This window comes from Styela clava, chromosome 1 (genome assembly GCF_964204865.1).
Source record: "Styela clava chromosome 1, kaStyClav1.hap1.2, whole genome shotgun sequence".
NCBI lineage: Eukaryota > Metazoa > Chordata > Ascidiacea > Stolidobranchia > Styelidae > Styela > Styela clava.
In genome coordinates this window covers 6,322,038-6,349,797 of record NC_135250.1, presented here as the reverse complement: position 1 = coordinate 6,349,797, position 27,760 = coordinate 6,322,038, and the positions used below count along the sequence as shown (strand labels likewise).

At 35.7% G+C, this 27,760-nt stretch overlaps 3 protein-coding genes across 3 annotated transcripts; all 3 read right to left on the bottom strand.

Moving 5' to 3' along the window:
• Positions 1-2,864, bottom strand: LOC120325371 (uncharacterized). Its single transcript, XM_039391474.2, has 6 exons — positions 2,628-2,864; positions 1,985-2,204; positions 1,336-1,476; positions 1,135-1,179; positions 1,015-1,057; positions 1-831 (listed from the first exon to the last, which is right to left on the bottom strand). Exons 1-6 carry the CDS (start codon positions 2,640-2,642, stop codon positions 744-746), a joined length of 552 nt encoding a protein of 183 aa, XP_039247408.2. The 5' UTR covers positions 2,643-2,864; the 3' UTR covers positions 1-743.
• Positions 2,865-6,403: 3,539 nt separating this feature from the next.
• On the bottom strand, positions 6,404-9,238 carry LOC144421467 (uncharacterized). The gene is made up of 3 exons (XM_078111365.1): positions 9,072-9,238; positions 7,772-7,992; positions 6,404-7,228 (listed from the first exon to the last, which is right to left on the bottom strand). The coding sequence occupies exons 1-3, from the start codon at positions 9,223-9,225 to the stop codon at positions 7,076-7,078; spliced, it is 528 nt and encodes a 175-aa protein (XP_077967491.1). The 5' UTR covers positions 9,226-9,238; the 3' UTR covers positions 6,404-7,075.
• Positions 9,239-15,129: 5,891 nt separating this feature from the next.
• On the bottom strand, positions 15,130-27,453 carry LOC120348423 (protein inturned-like). The gene is made up of 19 exons (XM_039418539.2): positions 27,285-27,453; positions 25,723-25,837; positions 24,969-25,215; positions 24,559-24,714; positions 24,104-24,189; positions 23,404-23,566; positions 22,678-22,864; positions 22,004-22,171; positions 21,044-21,245; positions 20,509-20,665; positions 19,915-20,024; positions 19,178-19,345; positions 18,680-18,802; positions 18,465-18,549; positions 18,052-18,137; positions 17,312-17,412; positions 17,054-17,240; positions 16,410-16,522; positions 15,130-15,830 (listed from the first exon to the last, which is right to left on the bottom strand). The coding sequence occupies exons 1-19, from the start codon at positions 27,377-27,379 to the stop codon at positions 15,719-15,721; spliced, it is 2,661 nt and encodes an 886-aa protein (XP_039274473.2). The 5' UTR covers positions 27,380-27,453; the 3' UTR covers positions 15,130-15,718.
• Positions 27,454-27,760: the final 307 nt, after the last annotated feature.

Here is a 27,760-nt window from a genome sequence, read left to right as displayed (position 1 = left end):
TGAAAAGGTACTCATAGTTCATTAGAAAGACAGTAAAAAAGGTACAATAAGGAATAGCAGCACATAATAATAATAAATTGATACAAAAATAGATTTTGGAATAGTAATGACAAAAGAGGCAATATAAAAGAAGTAGGTAAGATTGATCGAATAGACAAGAGATAATATCAATAATTATATCCACTAAAACGAGGAAATACACTTTGAACGCTTCTAGATTGAGCATTGTATCAATAAATAGTCTAATATAAACTACAAAAGCAACGTAACTCGTTGATTGCGTCTACATCAACGTTATACAAGTGGATTTCTTGTTATAAAAGACTGGCATAGTATATGCCTTTGGATTGGTGAAGGCTTCACCCAAATAGCTCTTGTTAAATTAGCAACTCTGTGCAGACTTCCTTGTATTTGTATAATATAAAATGTGCTCATACAAAGTTGATGGCACCAGATCCCCCCACGGGGCCATCAACTTTGTAGGAACGCATTGTATACATTATGCAAATGCAAGAAATCTTGCACGAAAAGAAGTTCGGTAGCCTCGCCACTAATTTCATGATATGTTTCCTTCGATTCTGTGTTTACAGAATCAAAGGAAACATATCGTGAAGTTAGTGGTGAGACAAAAACAAGAGATAATACCGGAAGCCGTCACCAATCCAGAGGCGGACATTAGACCGGTCTTGTATAACAGGAAATCTACTTGCATAACGTTGATGTAGGCAGATAAAAAAAGTTTTTTAAGGAGGTCGTTTTGAACCCGAACCCCCCGACCAACCACTCGCATTTCCATCCTCGTCTGGAATCATTTGATTCGACGGAGCCAAACTATAAAATAGAAAAATAGATTTTACAATTTCCACATGGATAGAGAGAGAGAGAAAATTTTCATAATTAAATTTTGTAGAATGTTATAGTTATTGCGATAAATACCTGTTTTTCATTTTGTTACACAAAAATGGACATTTTATCATAACGAACATACCAAAATTTAAATCTAAACTTATTTACCTTTGGCAAGTTGATCCAAAGAATGCATTCGTGCTTTGGAAATCTGAAAAGAAGAAATATTTTACATAATGTAAAGTTAGGAGAATGTGACATTTCAAGAAATAAACATTAAACACTCACTTTCAATAAAGAAATTGTGATCGCCGCCCAGTAATCTGTTTTGTTCTGTGAAAATAAAATATAATTAAATGTTTTTTACACATATATATCAGGTAAAAAATTTCACCTCGATATAATACATGTCAAGTTTATATAACTTCTTTTAGTTTTAGTTACAAATTTTGCTCATTGAAATTGAAAATAATTAGATCAGCAGCCTACCTCCGAGTGGGCGCAGCTGGACAGGGCCGCCGTTGATTTCCACGTCGTTGATGAGGATACTAAATCTCATTAAATGGTAACTGTCTCTTCTTATCACGGCAACTGGGATCGGAAATGGAGAATGTCGCAATATTTGCTGACCTGAAATAATGGCATTTCAGATTCAGATTTATTTCGTCGTGCATGAAACACTGTACAAGTGTACAGACAAAATTAAACATGTATGATAATAAAAATATAAAATAAACAAACATACAACGTTTCCGCAATTGCCGCGGGGCCGCGAATAACTATAATGTATAAAATGTAAGCTATCGTGTTAGCGACACCTTGTTGGCTGAGTTGAAATCAGATGAAATTATACAAACCTTATTAATAAGAATTATATCATCATAATTTGCTAAATAAATTCAATTTAGAAAATATAAATCAAATATAGCGCGATTCAATTAGGAAAGAATTCACTGAAGTAGTCACTTGTGCTTTGTAACGTCATGCTCGGGTGAGCGTAAATACAACAAAGAAATTGCTGACTAACATTCGTTGGTTAGTTTACTGAAATATCAAAGCAGAAAACACAATAGTATTTTATTAAAATTGCTTATTTGAGTTGGATTTTATAAACCAATTCTCCGATTCAAAGGCTCACCTGCGACGGCGACGTTCCGATATTCGTATTGGGTTTGCATATTGCCGTCCAGGGTCCTGAACTCCAAACGAATTCTATCGTGGGGTTCAATATGAAACCCGTGATCCGGTAATAATCTTCCGTCAACATTGCATTCCAGTCTCAAGTCACGTTGGACGGAATTTGTGAAAGTGATAACAATGCCAGCACGGTTTTCCGTTATGGTCGCAATCACGTTAGCCTGTTGAAACAAATAAAGTCGATAGGCTTCAATCATCATTGATAACGTTTACTTGAACGTATTATAAAGTTTAATACTATATCAGTGGGAGTACTGATAAAAAAGTGTCAGAGAATTACAAAAATTACTTTCGAATTTAATTGACATAGACCTACATTTAAATGAACAGAGAAACGTTTAAAAACAAATTCAACCACTAAGTTTCATTTATTTCAAAATGAAGAATTTATTTCGTTCAAACTTAAATTTTTAACTTAATTTACTGCTACCAGATCAAGCAGTTCTGAAACTAAACAGTATTTGACAAAAATCAAAACATTGATCTAAACTGTGCTAATTTGACTTGAAATATTTTTGAGAAAGTAACACAGAAGAAGCCATTCACGACATACATAAATTTATAGCAGAGTTGTATGCATTTACCTGCTCTTCTGCCATCAAGTCCCTTTATCAATCGACAACTATAGCAAGGACAAACTCCTGCAAGGGCGTTGTCCAAAATGAATGCCTCGCTATCAACGTTGCACGATTATAAGGCTCTTATAAATTGCGGACTATCGTTATGAAAAGCAGACAGAAATTTTTTACTAAATTGCTTCAACTTTGAATGACATAAAAACTATGAAGAAATGATGTACTTTCTCTGTTGATGTAAAACCCTTAAATTTCAGAATATCATTGCTTTCCAATTGTTTCATTCAACAGTTTATAAATCAGCGTTTCATCCTTTCAACCACAAACCATCACATGATCATCACGGAAGACGTCATCCCTATAATATTCGAGTGGATATTTCGGTATTAGTTGAGGGAATTTCCCAGGTTAGCAAATCATTCACTGAGCACGAAGATAGCGCGTGATGTCGGCAATTTATACGTTGTATAAGCTCTCTTGGTTTGCCGACACTGCATAGAGTGTGACCACAAAACTGAAGCGAAATTGCTAACTCCCGAATTTTGCATCGCATTCAGCGAAAACGATATTGGCAGAATATTACGATTTCAGGTAACATCACATTTGTATCATAGGGTACTTGAACCCACAGCTTTTAGTATGTAGGTCGCACCCCCGGATATTTTTACCCTTTTATATTTGCACCCATGAAATTTGCACCTACGAATATATACATCCAAGACCATTTGTACCCATGGACAATCACACCCACAGTCATTTTCAACCCACAAATATTTCTGTTTCAGACAAAGTTGTTTACGACACTTGTGCTTTTTGCATTGTTATGTAGCAAATGTGCATTGTGTACCTATGAATTATAATGTATTTAACCCTTTCATTTTATTAGTGTTCCATTTCCCACAATAGGTCATTTTATTGTAGCAACACTGATTACTGGATTACATGTAGGCTAATGCCTTTCTCGTATCGACCAATTTGATGACGTATCGTTCCGGCTTGCCGAGAGGGCTGCATAATATTGTGTTTAGATTCACTTCTGTTTTTACTGCGTTAGGTGTGATGTGTTTTGGTTCACTCCTGATTTACTGTGTTAAGAGTTAAGTGTGTTTCAATGTTATCTGTTTTGGAATTTTGGATTGTGCATCTTCCTATAATATACAACAACGATTAGCATCAACACTGTGTGCTTATTATCGTCTGATAGAATCCAGATTGGAGTCACATTCCATAACGCGTGTCAAAACAATAATGCGGGAATCGAACTTAAATATATAGGGCGATAGTCTTTATCCCCAACATCAGCAACATCTCTCTCTTTCTCCCTATAGTTACATCAAATTGTGTCCGTATGACAGTGGCAAATGGCAGTAAAGTTTCGTTTACTTTACAAGCTGTTGCAAAGTGTCGTAGACTCATAGTACCCCCAATTAAACCTAAAGAATCATAATTGAAATAAAACAAATAAAATTTTGTTCAACACATAAATATTCATTGGTGAAAGTGGTCCTGTGAGCAAACTTTATCTGAGTGCAATAATCTGTTTGTACAAATGTCCGTGGGTGAGAACGTTCATGGGTACAAAAATATGCCGGAGCAAAGATGAAGAAACCCAATTTTTCAAAAATTCTGTACAAGGAGTAAGGCATATAGATACCAAACGTTGCGTTTACAACAAAAGAGCATGCATACACTGTGCGTGTGTGAGGAATGGCCATTTTACTTTCCTTCTTCTCTTTTTCTAGGCCTAAGGGAGTGTTTCCCATTCCCTACGGTTCGCGACCCAAAATTGAGTCGCCTGAATACAACCAACCCATAACAACAAATTACATATGTATACATTACAAATAATAATATCATATACAACCCATTCGATATAGCCTACATAAGCGACCATTCAAGCGGTGTACATAAGCAATGTATCACTGCGTGAGAGAGCGATGCTCAAATATGTAAACACGAAAACCAAAACGAAGCAGTACGAGTATCTAAGTTTTTTCATTACCGGCACGGTGGGCTAGCGTAGTGTCAGCGACTCCGAGTGACCGCCAGCCACGAAACAATCGTGGAGGCGAAGGCGGAGCCTCCACAAGGTGCGCAGTTCTCAATTTTGATGGCGTCATCACAGTACGCACGCACAAAAAACGAATCCCATATAGCCGACAGAAATCTTTAAAACATATAAAAGTAATAACCTTCTAGTAAATAATACAGGCCTAATCCAATAAAAATTAGAGCAATTAGACCAGTAGATAATGAGAGAAGCGGGAACAACAAGTACACGAAAAAGAATTCTAACAACAACATAATAACAAAACGATCCATATGTATAAATTGTGTCCAATAATGTTTTTTGTGTCGTTGTTAATTGGTTGGAATGATCGTATTGGCCAGAGTAAGGAATAGTCTTGACAACTTGGTGAAACGTGTGAACGCAGCTTGTCAAGTATTTTTAGTTGTAATCTACTTGACATCGGGTTCCAGCATGAGAAAATCAAAAGTTTTGTTTTGATATTGTTCGTGTTGTTTGTCTTGACGTGATTTGACGAAACTGCAACGAAGACCGCTTTTTAACATTTCAACGTTCAATGATTCAACAACTAAACGAATCATTTTACAATTGCCTTTTCCATAGACATAAAAAAATCGATATTGCATATATTACTATTTGACGAAACTTCAACCCAAGCGAGAAAGGACCGTTTTTTTAACATTTTGGACATTCAGTGATTCAACAACATGACTGCATCATTTTACAATAGCCTTTTTCATATGCATAAAACTATATTACATTGATGATAGTGACTCCAGGAAATAGAAACTTCCAGTCCGTGATATGAAACCAACTCGTTATACATATAGTGATATAGACATAAAAAATAGTGTTCAAACTATGGTTTTATTCGCATTTTATATTATTGAACTACCATACATCATGGAAATTTCCAGGAATAGATTTTTAGAAAATTAATTTGACTTCCTCTTTTAGTCGACTATATTTTGGTGGGAGTTCGTTAAGCAATATTTGATACATTCAATACATGGATATTCGATTCCAAATGGGATTATCTCTTATATTAACAATTATATGGCGATTAGCAGTAAACTATGGCTACGAGCTGATCAACTTAAAGTTTAAGAACAAACTATTGTTACTTACATGGGCACATGGGGCTTTATGAAATCATAGGTATCCGTGCATTACAAAGGGCTGAATTTGTTTGTCTGGTTATATGCATATAACATGCAAATCACAAAGGCTTGCCACTGAATGATGTTTATATCATAACAATTTATTACATTACATGATATTTCAATCAATAGCTGATTTGAAGTTTATGTAATTGAAATACCATTACAACATTTCAGGGTGCTTTGCATCGCCCTACAAAAACAAGAGAGCAATGCTCAAATATATTAACACAAAAGCCAAGACGAAGTAGTACGCGTATGATATTTTTCACAGTAGGAGCGTCACTTTTAATTTTGATGGCGTCATCGCGCTTCATCAACCTCTCCGCTAATCCTCGTTAACCTCAACGTCAATCTCATCATTAACCTTAGCTAGACAACATTAAAACCTCATCAAACATCGTGAACTGTATTTTCTGAATTTTATTTCAATATATATATATCAAATTTCATTGTAGTTTTCCAAGATTAAAAAAACAGCCAGATATTTCAGTCACCCCCTTATGCGACACATGTATTTGTCAGGATACATAGAAAAAATGTTACCGCCTGTACGTGATTTCTAGGCGTTTGCAATATTATATATATTGAAAATATATATATTGAGAAGAATGCAAATTATACGGATGCGGTATTTGGATAAATGAAAGGATGCCATAAATAATTGTCATCGTAACCTCTCTAGTACTTTAATAAAGGTCGGGAACAGATTATCGTGCGCTTATAAGCCGGCGCGCCTAATGTATGGATCAGGTAGTGCTTTGTTGTCTACATTCAAAATCAGTACCGAGACCGGTTGCGCCTTATGTGTGAATGAAAACTATCTAAGCAAATTATTAACAGTGCGTTTTATAAACCGGGGCGACGTATGGCCCGCAAAAAACGGTTGTTGATTATAATAGTATTCAAATCCACTCATAGTGGCAGGAGAAAAATGGACCGATGCCATAACCTACTGGTAATAATCTTATTCTGTTTTATTATTTTAATAAGAATTCTGCGATGCGACACAAAATGATTTTTTTTATTATTTTATTTTATTATTATAAGAAGTATATAGCACTTTGCAAAATAGCATTTCGTGCTGAACTTTAGAAAATAAGTTTGGCGACAACTGCCGTCAGTTTTTGTTTTGATTGTTATTTCAGTCAGCAGAATTGGTATGTATAGTAATAGCTTATCTGCGTGGAAGTAGAAGTAGTTTGTCCTCTGAATGCGATTTCCAGTGTTTTACCTGCCTATGCTTTCAGTAAACTTTACATGTACTGTCATCGTTCGCACACGACTCCTCGAAGAGCGGATAAAGCAAATCCTGTTCGCAAACCCTGTTTGTTGGAGCCTGGATCTCGATCCACGACTAGATACAATTCCCGCCAGTTTGAAATTGATTGTCTCAGCTGACTCTCCTGCCATTTGATAAACTTTGAAAAAGCAAATGAAGAGTGTTGAACATAAAAAATGGGGACTTGTGAAAGACTTGTGGGGTTTCATTTTCTGGTATGAATTATTCCATTGCATAAAGTAGCGAGTTGCATAGTGATAACCGAATAACAGGTCTTTCCTCTTTGAGATAGTCCAGGCCCTGACACGTATCAATGGGTTACTACCAATGGATTAGAAGTTCTTAGAATGTGATAATCAGCCATGCTGTTTTACTTTGCGCATGGATTAAATATTCAAGAAATTCTTTGTTTGAGTTTGTTTGAATGAGGTTATGACTGATAACAGTTTCAGCTATTTGAAGAAATTCTGTGAATGTGTTTGGGATCTTAATTCGGGGCTTAAATAGTTTTTCCCAAATGGATTCACCTTTGTGCGCAATTTCTGCTGCCTATTGTACCTGGATCTTGCATCTATATATACTGACTCACCATGACTCGGATGTAAGATCCGTAATCGTGCTTCTAGCAATTTCAGAACGGGGGAAAGCAATACTAATATAAAACAAATTTTTATTTCCCAACCTCATCGGTAACTGGCCCTTTGATCCAAACTGATGTAGAAATATAGCCAACTGGTATTTTCGAACGAATATTTTTCACGATGTCGTTGTAAGTATTTTCGTTGAGTATTTGGGCGATACTTGAATCACTATCTCGGCAAATCGATACCGCTTGAGTATACGTTACTGCTTCAGTGTAAACCACTGCGATGTAGCAATGTTTCTCAATACGCAAATCGCATTCTGAATGATAAAGAAAATATGTTATCTTCTTATTCAGTGTTAGAATAAAATGTTCCTCGATTATTTTCCATTGTCAAGTTTCTTAGCAATTTCATAATGATGACTCATATTTCTTAAAATGGTAAATACAGTTAGTTAATTCAATGCCATTTTCTATAATATATTTCAACATTCAGTGTAAGATATCAAACTAATCATAGCGGAGAAAGTGCTTCCGCAAATGTAAGTGCTTTCGAACATCGATTAAAGCAAAATCCTTTAAAATTTGAAAATGTTCATTGGTCACATGATTACAAAATGACATTTTAGATTATATTTGCCACAACTGCAGATTGATTGATTACCAAATGTGAGGTACAGGAGAGTATAATTACTGATTTTTCTGACATATTGGAAGCATTTTTTGTAATACTGTTTGGGTTGGTTGCAAAAAATAACTGGAAGGCATTATATATATTGTTAGGCCATAACATTAATAGTTAGTTATCATATTTAGTTATTATATTGTTAGCATATATTCCCAACAAAAAATATAGAAAGCCAATGAACAATTTGGACTAGTCGAGCACCTTATTCAACTTCACTAGTTGCCTCATCTAGTCGTGACACTAGTCAATTCAGTGACATTAGTGATGTAACAAGATTTTTCAGTTATTTTTACGACGAAACAACACAAAATGCGATTTTTCGATTATCCTATCTAGCAAATGCGACGTGGGCCACAGATAATGATGCTGCGGGCCTGGGTGTGGACCACCCTGTTATAGATAGTAATATTAAACGCTACCAGCAGCCGGCCTTATTTTGTTTTTTCGACAGAAGATTTCAAGATGCTGTTAGTTGTGAGCCTACGCGGTAGCGACTTAAATGTATAACGAATTCCATATATATATAATTTTGAGTCCTCTAGAAGTATGCGCACCAAGATGGCGCACAACCTGAACATAGTATGTGTGTACCCGTTAGGATTCAGGTTATGCGACATCTTGGTACGCATACTTCTGGAGCACATATATTTGTATCTTTCTTCGTCTTATTTGGGAGCAAATAGGCTTCTGCTATGTGAAATACATAATCACCTTGTCGACTATTGTTGATGATACTTTGCTCCACGCGGTATTCCATATCGTATTGCCTAATTCTATTCGACAACAAAGTAAAACCCCAATGACAAACAATCACAATCAAAAAGAACGCGAGGACGACAATGATTTGGTTTTTAATATCCGACATTTCTACACAAAAACTGCAAGGAAAGAAAATGGTTAAACTTCATCGTCGTTAGTATGCCAGGGACAGGGCCGGATCATGGCCTGTAGAAGTTTAGATGACCTAAAAATTTAATAGAGCTTTGATGCCCTAAATATAAAAAAAAATAATAATAATGGGAATGTAACTAGTGTTCCGTGTTATATAAAATTGAATAAGTAAGTTTCAGTATTCATTACTGACTGAGGGCCAAATTATGATCTACGGTATTTACATTACATTTTTTTTTAAATAGTTCTCAAGCTAACATTTTTAGAGAGGTTAACTATGATATTGAGAAAAAAAAACTGAATTCATTCCAACCAGCTATTATTGAGGTCCGAATCGTCAGACTAACCCTAACACAAATCATTTCATTAAACACCGAGGCACTACTGAACACTCGGCCATGTAAATTTCTGTGAAGCCCCCTTTTGCCCAATGCCCCGAGTACTTGCTTTATGGTTAATCTAGTCTTGGCCAGGGAACCTACTGTTGATGATCAAAAGTATGTCCTTGTGTATAGAGTCTAGGCCTGAGCATTTTCGAATACTGATGATTGCAGGATCGAATCAAATATTTTCTTTGCCTCTCGTTCACTTGCGGACCACTAAACGACATCTGACGCCACTTTGAGAACCATTGCACTAGTCTGGACTGTTTTGACATATCTGTTACGTCTTTCATTTCAGTTTAACACTACAGAGCAATATACAGAGTGTGCTGCTCTCGGTTTGACGAATAGACTTCCAACACTTCCGTTTCGTGTAATGCAATTTTTATACCAATGTGAAATTAATAGCGCGCTTTCTTCTAATTTCACGCAATTGTAAAAATTCAATTGTTTTTGAACAACGCCGATTTTGATGGAATATAATAGGGCAGTGGCGGCGCGTGGTCATTTTGACAACCGGGGCAAGCTACAGCGGGACCAAGTCACCCCCATCTACGGGGACAGGATGAGCGCTGTAAGTTCTCCCATCATTTTATGAGTATAAAAACCATTCCATCGGTAACAACCAATCGGCAAAAGCGACAATTTTTAACGATAAGAAAGTGTCTTTAAAACCGGTCCAAGTCAAGGGATTAATAAATATAGACATAGTTTATTTTGAAACCTCTTTCAAAAGGAAAGGCAATATTTACCCAGATAAATACAATGACATATTAACAGAAACTTCAGGAAAGCAGACAAAACCTAAAATAAGGTTTAAAACGTTACTATGAAGAAAGGAAAGGTAATGCAAAGATAAGGACATGCGTCGCTCACTCATAGATATATATGCTGCTAGACTTCTACTGCTTGAACATATATGCAACACGCCGCGGTTTCTTGGAAGCAAAATGCTCAATAAGGCGCTGATTAAAGTCATGCATCCCAGAAATAACGTCTCTGTGAATGGATAAAACAGCCAAGGAATTTAATCTATTTTGCTTCATTGTGTTTCTGAGATACGTTTTAATACGCTTCAGCGTGCTGAATGTTCGCTCTGCGTCGGCGGAAGAAATAGGCGTCGTCAAAATGATGTCCAGAAATTTTGCGGACGCCGCAAAGGTAGTTACTAAAGTGTTATCTATGAGGAACCCATAGAGCGCGCAAGTTGATGTGATGTTCAAAAAAGTTTGATTGGTGTATATACATCGCAATTCATTTTCCAATTTACCCACGTTTATCATGGGGTAAAATTTGGAGACAGTAGCCAACAAATGGATGGGAAATTGACGTGCAAATTTTGAAAAATTTTTGGGGTTCATCAAAGAGAACGCGGCAAGGTGTTCAGTGCGCAGACGATCGCCTATTTGATTCACCAGAATGTCACAGCATTCCTTTGCAGACAAAATCAAACGCTGCGTTGTTTGCCCGCGGCGTAAAGAAGCACTCCATGTGTCGTCGTATTTTATTGTTTCCCGGATACGAGATACAGCATCGCAGAAGTCTGAAATACACGACTGCACAGACGCTCCATCCATTAGCCTTGACTGCAATGCGCCGTATAATACATCCACGTGATAGAATATTATGGAGAAACAATGAAAACTCACCATCTTCTAGCAGACGCTTTAGACCTGCCGCTTCCCTCACAGAGCGTTCGTCCCAAACAGGAGAGCTATGAATGCCATTGAAACACCCAATGAGCTCAGACCTAATTTCGGACACGCCCTGCACCACGCGTGATTGGAAGTTCCAACGTGTTGGTGCACAAGCTGGGAGACGGCGGCTACATATCTGGCGAAGGAGGTCAGAGCGCTTCGGCGAAACGGAAAAAAATGAAGAAAACCCCGAAACATTTGCAAAAAATTTACGGACGAGAGGGGTATCAGACACATATTTTTAATAACGAGGTTAAATTGGTGTGCATAACAATGTAAAAAATGCGCACGAGGAAAATCTTCTTTTATATAAACTTGAACACCATATTTCGACCCACTCATGACTGCCGCGCCGTCATAAGTTTGACTATCAGTTTTGACTTCGCGTTGTAAGGCTGTAACACTTCTTTCAGTACAGCCGATATCCCGCAAGCCGTGCGATCAACGATTGGTACAAAGCTGTGAAATCTCTCGGTAGGTTTACCATCTTTCACAAACCGAAAAATCACAGCCAGTTGGGAAACGCACGTGATGTCAGTTGTCTCGTCAGACTGAATCGAAAGGAACTGGCAATTCTCAATTTCCAGAGCCAAATGTTGTAAATAAATTTTATACATTGAGTCGAGCAAATCATTTTGGATATCCTTAGATGTCCCTTTCGAAACAGTTGCGGCATCAAGATGATCTTTCAATACTGTATCTAGGGATGCGATGTATTCCACCATATCCAAAAATACCCCTCTATTAGAAGAGCCAGCCCGTTCATCGTGCCCACGGAGGGACAACTCGTGACAACCAATGAACTTCAAAACATCTATCAATCGACCGAGAACATGGCGGTTTTTCTCGACGTTTTGGTTGTGCCGACGAATAGAAACCGCGCGTCCTTCATCCAACTGTGCTGCAATATTAACATTTCCGAATGTTCGGTATTTTACTGCATTGTCCAGATGCTCCATAGAACAGGGGTTCTCAAACTTTTGGTGTTGCGGAGCCCGTGAAGAGGTTGACCATTATTCACGGAGCCCTAAAACAAATTTTAAAATTGTTACTTTCCGATTAATATTATTGAGTATGTTAAAAGTACTTTACTTGATTTAAATGCTAATCCTTTTTAATAGGGTTAATACAAGTCATAAATAAATCTAAATTTCAATGATAAATCATATATATTAAGGCTGTAAATTTGACATTCGACAAACATATTAACAAACTAGAGGTAGAATCTTTTTCCTTTTGATATTTTTGGAAGACTTAAAAGGTTGCTGCGCGATTGTATTTTGGTCCATTGGCGACTGTTTTCGAGGGCGTGAAACGTTATACCTTAAACATCTTTACGTCGGTGTTTATTCTCCCTAAATCAAAAATTTCCCCCGGCATATATGTGTATTGTTCCACAATGACAACGATAATTGCTTTTTTGTTCTCGTGGGGAATTATGAATTCGATGTGAAGAACATGTTAATTTAATATAGTCATCGGCGACGAAATGCTAAAATTAATTAATAAAGAATCGGCGGTGAATCCGCAACTCAAATTTCTTGATTGAAAAGCGGCATTATGTAATATTAAAACTAAAACTTAAAACGGAAGATAACACTATAAGTTTTGCTTCAGCAGACTCACGACACGACACGACAGACACTTTTTTAGACATTGCAAATGACAATATATATTTGATGATATGTTAGGTTTTCTTTGGTTATTCATCCTAGCAACTGAAATAGAAACACAGTCACAATTGTGCGCGCTATGTACCTTTTATTCATTCTGAAACTACCAACGGAGCCGCATGCAATAACATAAATTTCAATCGTTCGTATTTTGCCCAGACCTTGTTATTTTTTGGACGATGATATCTTGCAAAGAATCTGAGTGGCAGACCTGCGATAGGGTGGAGTCAGTGTTGCAAGAAAGGCTCAAAGTTGTCGAATTCGCTAAATCGCTATAATCCACCAATAAGTCATGATTACGATTATGATCGGGACGGACACAAATATCTTATCAAACTTCTGGCACCGGTAGTAGGTATGTATGTTATTTTGTGGGCAATATGACTTCGTTTCTAATATCTTATGATATCAGCGTTGTTCAGGATATACAGTAGTCCACAAGAACTTCGTTCACTTAACTTTGTTTCACTGTTTCTCATTTTATGTCCGCGGATTGCCGTGGTTATTTGAGAAGTAATGATTTTTTATTGTGAGTGACACAACCGCGGGTTACGTTTAACAGAATTATCCCAATAAACAAGTCATTTCAAATATGCCCGCAATGGTCATAGATTGCACAATTGTATATTGTACTTATTGAGTTTTACCATCGACCTCGGAATTTTTGTAACGGCGATATCTTGCTTAAAAATAATCTCGAGTGCAAAGAAACAAAAGTTTGACTAATCCCAAGATCGCAAAAATACCATTTCAATTTATTTATAGTTGTCAGTTTATCACGTATTTTATGGTATTTTAGAATAGTAATCTTTTATGTAAGTAATTCTCATAGTCATCTTGAATCAAACGTGAGTAACGACGAGCACAATTAAATTATTATGACAAGACATTTTAAATGCTTAATTTAATTACTTAATCGCGAATAATGTTGCGCGGAAATTTCCGATTTCAATTTTGATCCCCCTCCCTCTTAAGAATCCTGGCTGCGCTCCTGCTTATAAATAATGTCATTTTTTAATTCCGCCTCTTTGCCATATTTCGAGGCTATTTGTTGTCAAATTTTATTAAAGCTGTTGTTGCTTACTTGAACAGTTACAAAATTAGCCAAGTCAGTCTTTTGGAAAATAATCAAATAGCTCGCGGAGCCCCTAGGCTTCTCTCGCGGAGCACTTTGAGAACCTATGCCATAGAAGATTGATGATCCCTGGCACGCTCGGAAAGATGTTTAAGATCTCTAAAACCAAATTTACACCAACGTGAGTCACGGGCGGTAGCAAAAAGTAGGCAATAAAAACAAAAAAGTGCATTTTTGTCCTCGCTGTAACACAACCATTCGTGTTTTTTATACCAAGTATTTGCGCAGAATGTACGCCGACGCTCTCCTCCGTCATGGGATTGTTCCAGTGAAAAATTTTTTGGTTGATAAGGCCCAAGACGTTGTACCTCTAATTTTTGTTCCAGCGGGAGCTGCGAAAACGGAGTGCGAAGTAGTGCATCAACCTTATTCATTATGAGGTCTAAGGCTAAGAAATGCGAGGCCGGAAAGAAGTGAGGAGCTCATGGTGTGATGAACCAGTTTCAAGTGGACAAACTTTTGTTTCAAGCGGTAAAGGAATGTGGAAAATCGAAAGCAAATGGACTAAAGGTCTCTAACTGATTCGAATAGCGAAACAAGCGACAAAAACGAAGGCGAGGAAACTATCAACTCTTCAAGCAACCAACAAACGAGAAGGAATGCGTGAATATGTCAACACGTTGTTGTAAGAAACGTCGGCATTGTGTCGTCATAATTTCGGGGCTAGCCCCATGATTTAGTAAAAGAAACAGAAAACAAACGCGGCGAGTGGAAGATAAGAGAGAATACGATATACAATGAGCAACCGGGGCAAAATCGGCGTCGCCCCGTCGACGTTCGGCGAAGGCTTTGCGAGCGAAAAATGAACCATGTCGGGAGAATATGGCTAGTGTAGACAGTCTGTGCAACCGATATCGAGGTATTTTTCGAATATTTTTTATTATACCGAAATTGACGCGCCGCCACTGTAATAGGGTATATTCGGCGACGCATTATACATAAATGTAAATTTTAGTTCCTAACAATTATAATTGTATGATGTACCACATGTCATATATACTATTATATTTTTCAATAATAAAATCTCATTGTTCTTTTCTTGCCATTGTTGTAAACTGCTCGTCTGACTTTAGTCAGATGAAACGTTACAGAAATACATTTGTTTAAGTGTGCAGCAGGACTCTAATTGAATAGAATAGTATATTCATGCTACAGCATCCTTGCAGTATACGCAAAGGCGTAGCAGAAAGGGAGTTAGTCTGAGCGCAACCCAATTCAGGATTACTTGATTATTACAATTTGATTATTTTTGTTCTCTATTCCTCAGTCACAGCATCTAATATGTTGCAATAAGTAAATAGCAAATTCATACGATACTTGTAAAAATGTATCAGGTATAAAGATATAAAAAAATATATGATTTCTACAATGTACTATGCATTGGCCGTTATTATACAAACTATTCCCATGCATGGAAAAATTCAGCTAGTTAGTAAAGAAACATTATCTTAAAGAATATTGAGCAATTTTTTTTTCAGGTAGAATAAAATATGTTAATTTAAAAAAATTGGCATATGCCAGCCTTTTTTATAGGACTGCTGAGAACGTTTGATCGACCCCAAGTTCAAGTATCATTGATTCAAGCCGCAATTCCGAATCCTAGTCGGAATACCATTTCCTTTGTATTCTGTTTGATAGAATCATGATAGCAAACATAAAACTCTCGTAATTTAGGTTTCGTCATCAATCTCCTGCAACAAAATTGATTACGTTTACCACATAATAAAGGTTTTAGATGAAAGTGGAGAACATATTATCGTTGATAAAATATTCAAATTCCTCCTCCACACAATTGAATCACTGAGTCTCACTGAGAGTTAGTTCACGTCATTCAGATGACTTGAGTCACTTTAAATCTTTCACAAACAGCAACTCGAGTTTGAGTCAATGACTCAGGTCAAGTACTCTGATTGCATGAACGACTCGAGTTGAGTTTCCTCAACACTGGTACAACCTTCGAGATTTTGGATTCTGGCCAAAACTAGTCAGGATATTGTGCACCCAAGTTCAACGCGGGACAGAAATACTGATAATGAGCAAATTGGCCGATTGCCTTGTGGTTGTGAAGTATTGCACTCGACTATGTTGGCATTGCAGATTGGAACTACCTCTTTCAAATCCCATAAAATATAAAATAACTCATTTGGTAGGCAATGCGGAACCAGAAAAACCTGTTTCTTTCAAAATAGTTGATCCTTAGCCAGAAGTAGTTGCTTGTACGCAGACTTATTCAGAGTGGAAGACGTATAAAACATGATTTAAAAACTCACCCGATAACCCAGTATTGTACAAATGACAAAGATTTTTTACTTCCTTCTGGATTTATATCAGGCATTTGACAATGAAACAAAGTTCCTTCCTCATAAGAGTTTTGGTTTGCATTCTTGAAAAATTAAAGTTTTAGATATCATCTCTAACTATTTCATAAGTTAGAGAAATCAAGACGATCAAAAATGGGTTATAATATTAAGTTGAACATAACTACTTTCACCAATGACTCGAGATGGTTGAGTCAATGACTCGAGAAGGTTAAGTCAATGATTCCTCGAGGTTGAGTCAATTACTCGAGTTGAATGAAGGTAATACAGAAATATTACTTCGTATTCGTCTAGATTCGTATCTATTTGGTATTATTGTGAATTGTGATCTATATTTAATCACACATAAACTATGCAAAAGCCACTGTGTGATTGCGCGCATTGCGCACCAAATAAGGATTCTTTAAAGATTGAATAAAAGTTTTTATTTATAGTGAAGGAGAAATAAAGAGATTCAAACAGGAAAAGAGCAAATATATCAAAAAATTTTAAACTGTGTTAATGCGACCCTAGAGAACAATAATATTTAGTCACAGTGAGTTCGAAGGTAAAGTCATCTACATGAAATGTTGTGAGATAAATTATAATCATATTACCTTTCGATATCTCGAAGATAATCTTTCGTGCAACATTGACATTGCATTTTCAAAGTTTTCCAAAACTATTTTGTGAAAAGGACCATTGAAATTTGATAATGCTTGGTCGCTCGATGATAGTATTGTACCGGAACCAACATCCAAATTGACAAAATGAAATAATGTGTTGTTGACACCTGCGACCAGTCTAAAAAATATCAGGATTGTAATAAAATTTGACAGGTTGTTTTTGGAGAAAAAACTTTTCAGAAAACCTACCTTATTGGTTTTTCTGTCGGTTTCTTTGCCCCACTTGAAATAAGAGGTAAATTATCGCGTAAATTCCCAGTGGAAAATGCTGATGTCAGCGATTTAACACCCTGAAAAAAAATATACATCTATTCAAATGAAATGTTACAATAATTTTTATAGGCTATAAGAGGCTTTCACATTCCCCCCAAACAAGACTCTGAACGAGCAGTTTCCAACATGTAAGGAGCTAGATTTTTGGCATAACTAAAATCTACCCGACCCATACAATTTATTCCACCGTGGGTCAGGTAGTGAGCATAGCGATAGTACCCAAAAAATTCAACCTGCGACACTACCATTCTTTAGTACTACACCAGTGTTTCTCAAGCTTTTGTCATGTGTTGCCCACTTGTGAGTGCTCCAGAAGTGCGTGTACCAATACGGAGGTAACTAATTTTGTTCGCCTACTTTTCATCAAGTTGTGAAAAGGGACGGAAGCCTATGAGCAGAGGGCATACTCACTTGGCTAACACAGACAGTCCCAGAACTCGTAATAAAACTAAAATAGGGAAAATCAGAATAATATCACGAGCTAACCCTAACCTGGTACACACCCTATGGGAGCAACCAATTTACTTTGTATCATTATAGTCATTTCAAATGGTATCCAGTGAAAGGCTTTGATTAAGGCCCGAGAGAATGTCTCCATGGCCTTCTAAGGTGTTGCACCCAGTGCTAATGTTCTTAAATCAAGTGAAAAATGATACCTTTACTGGTGATTCTGTGTTTTCAATAGAACCTTGCGATCCAGTAGACTTTTGGCTTCCCAATCTGTTGAACAACTTTGGGCTTCCTGTTGGCAATGTAAATAATAATGAAATGTAATTATGTTAATGCCTAACGTACACATGAAAGGCATGCATTGGTACCAGTGAGAAATTGCTTGAGAGCAGCGAGTTTGCTGAAAAGTGGACCAGAAGCAAGGTCTTTCCTTCAACTCAGCATGAGATGTAACCAAATGAAAAATCTTAGTTATTTTATAATATACACTTTCTCTAAATAATGCTTTAGACCGGCAGCCTTTAATACATTTGGCTATTTCGAAAATCCTAAATAATTATTGTTTCGCACACTACGAAGAATCGCAGCGATTCTCTCTTCTTGCAAACATAAATATCACCTTGAGCAGTCTTTCCTAATGGACTGCTACCATCAGCTGTCGACTTTTTAGGAGAAGAAAACGGGAATTTGATTGATCCTTGGTTCTAGAAAAGCAATAACATATTTAGAAAATAGGACACAAAAGATACAACACTGAATAATTCCTGCTAAAAAGACTTTCACAATATAAAAAAGTCTGTAAAAACCAATGACTATTAAATATGAACAACTCACCGTTGAAACAACGCTCGATGAAGTAACACCAGATCCAGTTGGAGGCTTATTATGAACAGAAGTTCCAAATAACGAACTTCCAGACTTCTTTTTCATGGAGTCTGCACTGGATATTTCAGGAATCTGGAAATTGAACATCATCAAAAGATGAAAGTAAATAACAATTACTGGTTAATATTGAATGAAATAATAAAATAAAAAGGGGTCACTTTTCAGTATTCTATCTTATTTACTACATTAATACCGCTACTACCACTGTTTGGGCTCCAGCTGGCAGTTGGGCGTTTGTGTTCCAGAAAGTGAAAGCAACATACATCAAAACTTAAAAAAAATTCAAATAAAAAAATTTAGGATTGCTAACTGTATAAGAAGTCCGAGTGGTAATAAATTTCAATCAAGATAAAAATAATGTCACCCAAAATTTTCTCACATTTCAAGATGAAATAAATTTTTCTAAAATCTTGTACAGAATATAAAAAAAATATAAAATAAAATTACAGATTTTGAGAACAAATGTTCATCAATTCTTTGTGGAATTTTAATATTTTCCAAATGTAGAATCGCTGCTCGAGCATGGTTCACATATAATGGTGGAGGTCCTGATTTGCCATCCGATGACAGAGTACATCCTCCAGATTCGAGTAATATACAGAGTAGACTATTTCGCTGAAAATCAGAAAAAAAATTGAAACTTTCGTGATATATTCAGGGTTGTTGAGTCAGAGTTTGGTGTGTTTTCATTGGGGTCAGGGTTGACTCCCCGAGTCTGGAGTTGCGATCGAAAGTTTGAATTCCCCGAAGTTGAGTTGGATTTTATATTTTCAATGGTGATAAATGATAAAATTTTCTATGAAAGCAAAAAAATATTTTTATTTTTGGTTTTGGGAAAATTAAAAAAAATTTTTTTTTTAAATTGCTATTTTGAATAGTCTATGTCTAAACGAAACAAACTTTAAACTTTGTTATTTTATTTATAACTAAATTTCAGAAAAACAAATAAAAACTGACAAGTATTTAAAAAAAAACGAAAACAGGCCGATGCCTAAAAATCTGTCTGCAAGAAATTATTGTTTGAGCAGTTGCTGAATTTTCAATTGACCTTTGGCTTCTTATTGATTAGTCACTATTGGGGAAATAAACAAGGAAGTCGATGCTTGGGAAATATTCTTTGCCAGAAAATCTAATTATGTGAAAACATTATCCTGAAGTATATTATAATGTAAATGCATTCTTACAATTCCAACGATAAGATAAAAATATTTCCCACTGATTTCTTTATAATCACCAGTATTTGGAGTTTTGCCGGAGTGCATTGGGTGAATCTCTCTCCATATCAGAAGTTGACCTAAAATTTTGTATTGTCAGTCAAGTAGATCCACATAAAAGCATGACAAATGTGAAAAACTGTATTTATCCATAAATTAGGTATAAGATAACTATAAGTTTGTCTTTCGAACACCTAAATTTTCAAATGACCCTGAAGTTATGGGTCATAATATACAGCTATTTAATACAACTGTGCGATAATCTGAGTCAAAATTTCATCAAAGAAATGAAACCATCAAGTTTACAATGAGCACATATACTCCAAAATTTTTTATCAAATTCGGATTTCTCCGATTTCAAAGCTCTACTCACAGTCAACACTTTTATCAAACCAGAATCTAACCCAGATTCTGAATGAATCAGATTTTGGAGAAGTAGACTGTAAATTTCCCTCGATCCCTGTATTATCTAGAAACTTTCAAACCTTACATTATCTTCATAGTATCAATTTCAAAAATGGTCTATATAAGTTATTTATTCCAATAAAAGACTTTAATACTCACCGACACATAACTTCCCTAGAAGACAGTAACTTTGACAATAAATGTTGACGTCATTCAGATGATCATTCGGCAAATGATTAGAGATTAAATATCCTTTGTAAAATAGACATGATCCAAGAATTGAAAATTGTCTTCGTGCTAAACCTCGACTGTGATACTAAAAAATGAACGTAATATGAGTGATAAAAAGCAGAAATGCTTTTGAAATGCCACAGTCGTAAGCTTTAGAAATATACTTGCCATGGCCTTGGCCTGCTGGGTGAATCCACCTATACCCAACATTGAATGGGAAATGAATGACTAGCTTTCATTTGCCATATCGGTTTCTCCTTGATAAATGTAAAAATCCTGTTCTACGCTCCTGTCCAATAATGCAAAAAATTCACAATGCCGGACAATATCTTCCATATTACAATATATTGTTACACAATATATTTGGAATAGTAAATTATTCAATATTGACCATCCTCAAAGTTCAAGTTCAAGCCCATTCTAACTATAAGAATAGATTTTATTTTGAAACAAAACTACTTACACCATCGTCAAAATCAGCAGCTTCAAACTCAGTCAATGCATTATCAACTTCGATTATTGTTTCATCATGTAGAGATAAAGAACGAATCCCGTCAACGAATTGTCTCGATATTGTATCTTGAGAATTTGATAACCAAGCATTTGTCGTAAATAGGAGATAAAACAGGTGATTAAGTCGAGAGTGATTCTTTTCTTGAAAACCGCTGGAAAGAAAAAATATTTCCTTCAGAAATTAAAAAAAGGAGACTTTGTAGTGAAAAATCATGAATTTTGATCAAGTTTTGGGGTACTCCTGGAGTATGCACACCAAGATGTCGCACAGCCTGAACCCTAACCTAGTACACAACCTGAGTTCAGGTTGTGCGCCATCTTGGTGGGCATACTTCAGGAGATCCAGTTTTGGTGCCATCTGATTCAGCCTCAACCATTTTGGTGCCTAATAAAATGTCTTAACTAGAGTATACATTTAGAATACAGTATATTATATGTCATTTTTACAGTATATCATAATTTTTTTTAAATCAGATTGGACACAAAGTGGAGCTATAAATTTGTAAAATTGTTGTTAAAAATAATCAAAAAGATTAGGGGACAAGCAATACAGAAGCCGTCAAACAATACATAATTAGAAAGTGTTACCCTTCAGTTAATTAAAATAAAATAGGGAAAATTCTAAGAGAAAGACTAGGTCCCATAAATTGGTCTATCAAATGCAAAGAAAGGGTATTTTTTCCTAGTAACAATGAAAATTAGTGTAATAAATGTAATTTTTGTTCTAGGTGTTGTTGAATTAAGTATATCTGAGGAAGCCTGATCTCAGTCAGACGAAACGTTACAGAAAGATATTAGATCTAATGTGTGGCAAGACTCTTGAATCACTAACAACAAGAAAAATGAGAAAACTAAATGCATAATGATTTGTCCTCTACATGGCCCGTATATAAACAAACCCTGATCTTACCTGGACAATGTTCCGAACATGATTTTGAAAAGTCTAACCATCTTTGACATGGTCTTATGCAAGTCATTCAAAGAACATTTAGACGCAGGAACACAAATGATTAAAACTTCTAAATTATGATGACAATAAGCACAGTGAACCAATTCATCATTTACAAACATGGTTGAGCTGAAATTAAAAATAGGATGAATAAATAGTAAATTCAAAATTGAGCTACCTACCGGTAAATGGAGCCAGTTTCCTAGGACCATGAATCAAAATTACTGTTATTGTTACTGTTTACTGGAAATAGGCATTTTTGTACTGAAATTAGATTATTCGTGAAATCCAGGTTTTGAGACAGAATCGACTCTTCATGTTTCATATTCAAATTGAAATTTCCATTTTCGCTGTTTAAATTTCAATTACTCAAATTGAATTTGCCAATTTTGCTGTTCGAATCAAAAATGAGGTTTTGCTGTTGCTTCCATTACTGACGAACAAATCGAATCTCCATTTTCAGTGTTTTAAATTGAAATTTCATATTTTTCTGTTCGAATCAGGAATTCTTTTTCATCGTTCGAATAGTATTTTTGCTGCTGTTTGAAACAAAACTTCCATTATTACTGCTCAACTTAAAAGTTTGAAGCTGGCTGGTTACTTTTATTTAACAAACAAACCTATATTATTCTCACCTTAAAATTTCACTCCTAAATGCGTCTGTTGTTACATCAGCAAGCGTAGTAAAAATTCCACGAATAGACTTCAATTTTCTGGTACTTGAATTATCTATCGTGGGAAAAGAGTATAAAATATCTTCCTCTCCTTTCGCAGTATCAGAATCAACATTTAACGTTAGATAAAACACAGCATTGTGAGGACCTAGAATAGAAACATTTTAATTAGTAATAAAAAAGGTTTCGAACTTTTCAAATTTGTGATGTATTTTCTTACAATGCTTTTTACTCCACTCGAAACAAAGCCCAGGACAAGAATCTAATCATATCCAACAATTGCCAAAAGCTACCATTTTTGTGAAGACTGGGAGATGAACGTACGATACAGCTACATAGCCAGTCATACTTCTCTATCAGTGCTAATTTTATCCGAATGGATCATTTTATGCAAAGTTCATATTGGGATATGCTATTATTGTGCTTGCATAGTAATTGATGTTATTTTTCCATTTGCTTTGTTTGGTTGTACTAAAATCGTTTCCAACAGTTAGGCCTAAGTTGCATTGAAATCACAAGAATATAATAGAGTTGGTAATCCGTGAAGTAACTGAACAACACACCACCAAACAGTTCTCGAATAGGGCAAATAGGAAACAATGTTTGGTATTTTGTGACACACTTGCAAAGTTAGGCACCACTGACTAACACCAAAAAAAGTTCTAATAATAGATCTCTTGGACATACCTATTTGCAAATCCGTATCATTTGTAACAGAAGGCTTTAGATGTTGAACAGATACAGGAACACATTTTGGTTCACTGTCAGATAACAAATTGTTGCTATCCAATGCAAGTCCAAATTCAGGTGTCGTAAGATTTATTTTTTCACATTGTATTGTCAATTTTAACTAAAAACAAGAAGATGATCGCTGAAATTAAAATAGGCTTTCACTTCTTTTCATAATATTGTAATTTATCGTCAAAAATATGGTTGAAAATTTTGAAGCTGAATAACCGATGGACCTGAATTCAATATTCGAACACATTTCAAAATGGGTATAATGAATATAGGTAATTCTGGATTTTATTAAGAATAATTTAGAACAAGTTTATTAAAAATTTCTTCATTCTGAGTCATTGACATTTGACACGCATACAAAAATAATATTCAGTTTCTTTTTAAATCTGACAATCTGTATATAATATCAAATTGAAGTAAACCTTCTACATAAAAATATAATTGTTTGTACAAATTTCTGAGATGAATATAACATTATTTTCAACCTATTCGATTTTCAGAATTCAGAATAGTAAATTATACCATCTTAGCTTTCGCTATATACGATATATCTCATACTACTGAATTTCAGATCCCTTATATTTAACCAAAAAACAAAAAAGATTAAAATATCAAATTACTAATGGAAAAATAAATGTTTTCCTACCTCCATTCTCTGGGGTATCCTTCTGAGTACTTGCTCTATATTAGATCGATAAACAGCAACATCGTTAATGGCGAGTAAAATATCACCTTCAAAGGTAGTAATTATGAGTAATTTACTAAATTTCTATGTTGGCCAAAAATAATACATTTAATAGTACAGTATTATCGGCGTTCAGTCAGTAAAAATTTTATTCGAAAAAAAAATTCGGAATTGGAAAATAATTAAAATTCAACTTTGCAACTGATAACATTTATTATAACACATTGGCAGTCAAAAGTAAAATATCCAAATATATATGAACAATTTGGCGCTCCTTTCATATTAAGGACTGCTGGCATCAAGTCTTTTACCAAATGAAAAAGTTAAAACGCATCCAAAACTTTTTTTTCCGAATCGCTGAGACCAATTGAAAATATTAATCATGTTAAATAGCATTTTCAAGTTATAAAACTTACCTATTTCAATGGCTTCACTTCTGAAAGCAGGCCCATCAGGTAACAATGCACTGATTATAATAGATTTATCATCGCTAGTCTTCGCAAAATATTGTCCTCCGTTAAGACTGTTGAGAGAAATGATACCGAGCATTTGTTTCAACAAAGATGAATCACCTAAAAAAAAATGTAAAATATATTGATATTGAACAAATGAAAATCCAACAAACATGTTATCAATTATTCAACAAACAAAAAATGTCATTAATAAAAAAATATTAGTATACACTGTACAGAGCCTTTTTTGGAGTGAAAGGCCCCCCTTAAGAAAAACATATGAACCCATCAATTAACCCACACGAGTAATAAGAGGTGCCCGTTCACTGGCAGGGGTGAACGACTTTCAGAACTAATCCCTTAATAACTCTAACCTGATCCATACGATGACGCCGAGTTCACACAAACAAAGACAGTTTTAAATTCATTGTCGCTTTCATCCGAGTGAAGTCTGAAAGAATCGTGTTGCCTATGTCTATTCTGTTGCTGATTCCGATGAGCTAAGTATTCATCTCTTATTGTTTTTCGTTCATTCACGCTAATTGAATGGGTTTGTCGATGGGATGGAGCGTTTGATGCTGTACCGTGCAGGTCTGTGCTTGACAATGTGTTGTCGAATTTCTGTATAGAAATATATTACTTCAAAGATGACAGCAATGCTCAAATAAATAGATACAGAGGTCATGCATCTGTGAAGTATGGTATGGCCTGAGAACTTCAAGTTTGCAGACAAGAAATACAGGGGCGGGTCAAGCAATACAGAACAGGAGGTGTTTTCTAAAATTTTGGTGAAATATCAGGGACTCCGAGAAAATTAAAATAGCAACTTTTCCATCATAGAGTTGGCCCACTGAAAATTCAAAATTAACTTGTCCATCAGATATGGAGTAAAGATTTTTTTTTCCCAACAACAAACCAGAGAAAAAAATTTAGCAAAATGTATAACTTTAGTTATAGATTATGGCAGAACAAACCTTTTACAACAAAATAAAAACTTTTATCACCCCAAAATTTGTGCAATGGCAAGTGTGTATCCCACCCACAAAAGGCCAACCCCAAGTCTTGTTTTTCCAATTAAGAATAGGAGCCTGGCTGAGAGGTCAACTAGGCCTACTAATGCCAAATTACTTTGTTTCGAGCATCTCTATTTTGCTGCACTGTTTGATGTACTGATGTTTCATCTTCAACAAAAAATAATTCTCCATCATCATCTATTTCATCATGCCATGGTGGGTTTGAATCACTGTAGAAATGAATATGTTTACTATCATATCATTTGAAAACATCACTGGACAGGTAATTGCATGCGCATATAAATAATTAGTAAGTAAATATAGGATAAGCTTTACATATTTATCTCGGGGGAGCTGGTTTAGACTGCTGAATCACATGGCAAACCATGGCCTCTCGCCCGGTTACCAGTCCATGTCGGGTACAGGATTAGTTAGCCAGTTACCATTAAATTGCCAAACTTCAAGGTGTAGTGTAATCTAGTACCACAAGTACTTCTAGTGGGCTTGGCATAACCATTTTTACATATGTCAGTATGTTATTGAGGTGGGGGTTAGGTATGACAATATAATACAATTCATTCAGAAAATACAACACTCAGTAAAAAAAATCGGGTCCCATGTAGTTTCGTACCTAACATACTTCTAGTGAGCGTAGCATGATAATTTTCATGTATCAATCCTAACCCCCACCTGACTACACCATCCAAAAATTATGTCATTAAGACGTCACAGTGACGTAATACAGCCCTTCAAACTATACGAAAATGCCATCCAAAACGCGCAAACGAGCACCCGAAATCGAACAGTTATTTCTCTCGATTTCTCGTTGCAACGATTCCAATAGGAGAGGGATCGATAACCCCAGTCAGTTCTTTATCGTAGGCGCCAATGCCATTTCGGGCGATAGTCGTATATTTGACAGATTGTTAGGATTGACATATCAAAAAATTGTTATGCTACGCCCACCAGAAGTACATTAGGTACGAAACTAAACGAGACCCAAAAAATCATATTACAGAAATGCCAGGAAAACGAGCAAAACTCAAGAATATAGTTCATAACATGTAATGCACGTGCCTGTTCACCAAAAACAACACACATAATATGATAAGATTATAATAAAAAAGACTCGATGAGCAGAAGTGAGAGGCTGGTCGGGTGTTTCGTGTGATAGGAAAATGAGGCACGAGGCACGCATGCCTAGGTTACTTGCTACATGAAAATATCAAAATTTGAAGGCAGGTAAACTGTTTAGTATGCGAACTATTAACAATTAAGATTCCGGAAGAGGCCGTTTTTGCATTAAATAAAATTATTGGTATCACACAGGTCATATCTGACATATAAAAAAAAATTGTTGCTCCACGCTCATTAGAAGTTAGTGTGGAACGAAACTACACAAGTACCCAAACCTCGGACAAAAATTTTAAACTTGCATAGCTATCTTGGCTAGAAAAGCGTCGTACAGTCGTATATTGCCAACGAAATACAGTTAGAGCATAAAATTGCGCAGTCCATAGGCTGTAGCTCAAAATGATCAACATTTAAACATTGTAGTATGGCAGGAAATTAAATAGTATATTTTAGATTGAATTGTATAAACCGACAGCAAAATAGCATCAATTCATTCATTTGCTACCGTCAGACCGTTATTGAAATAAAAACAAAGTCACTTACTCAGAAAACTCATCAGCTCCGGAACTAGAATATGTATCACTGTCGTCAAAATCTGAAATGTTTTCTGTACTCTCATTAACATTAGACCGCCACATCGTACTTATCGATTCTTGAAAAATCTCCACCGTCAACTACAAACCTAATGCCGAGACAACAACACTCGAATTTCAAAACAATAAACAGCGAGTACTACAGCGGCCACCTGGCGGGACCTTTGATTAAAATTTTCCAAGGTTTCGAACAAAATGTAGAACAGGCGGAATTTGAAATATATTTTCCCTGTACCATTTCTACGTATAATCAACACAACTTGAGGACCGCAAAATTAGAATTTATTGTACAGAAGGAGTAATCGGTAATGACACGGGGATAGAGGTCATTGGAAACTGTACCCACTGTCGACATATCGCATCTGCATTCCCACATACGTATATTGAAGAGACGATAATTTGCTTTGAAGGGTAATCAGGTAAATA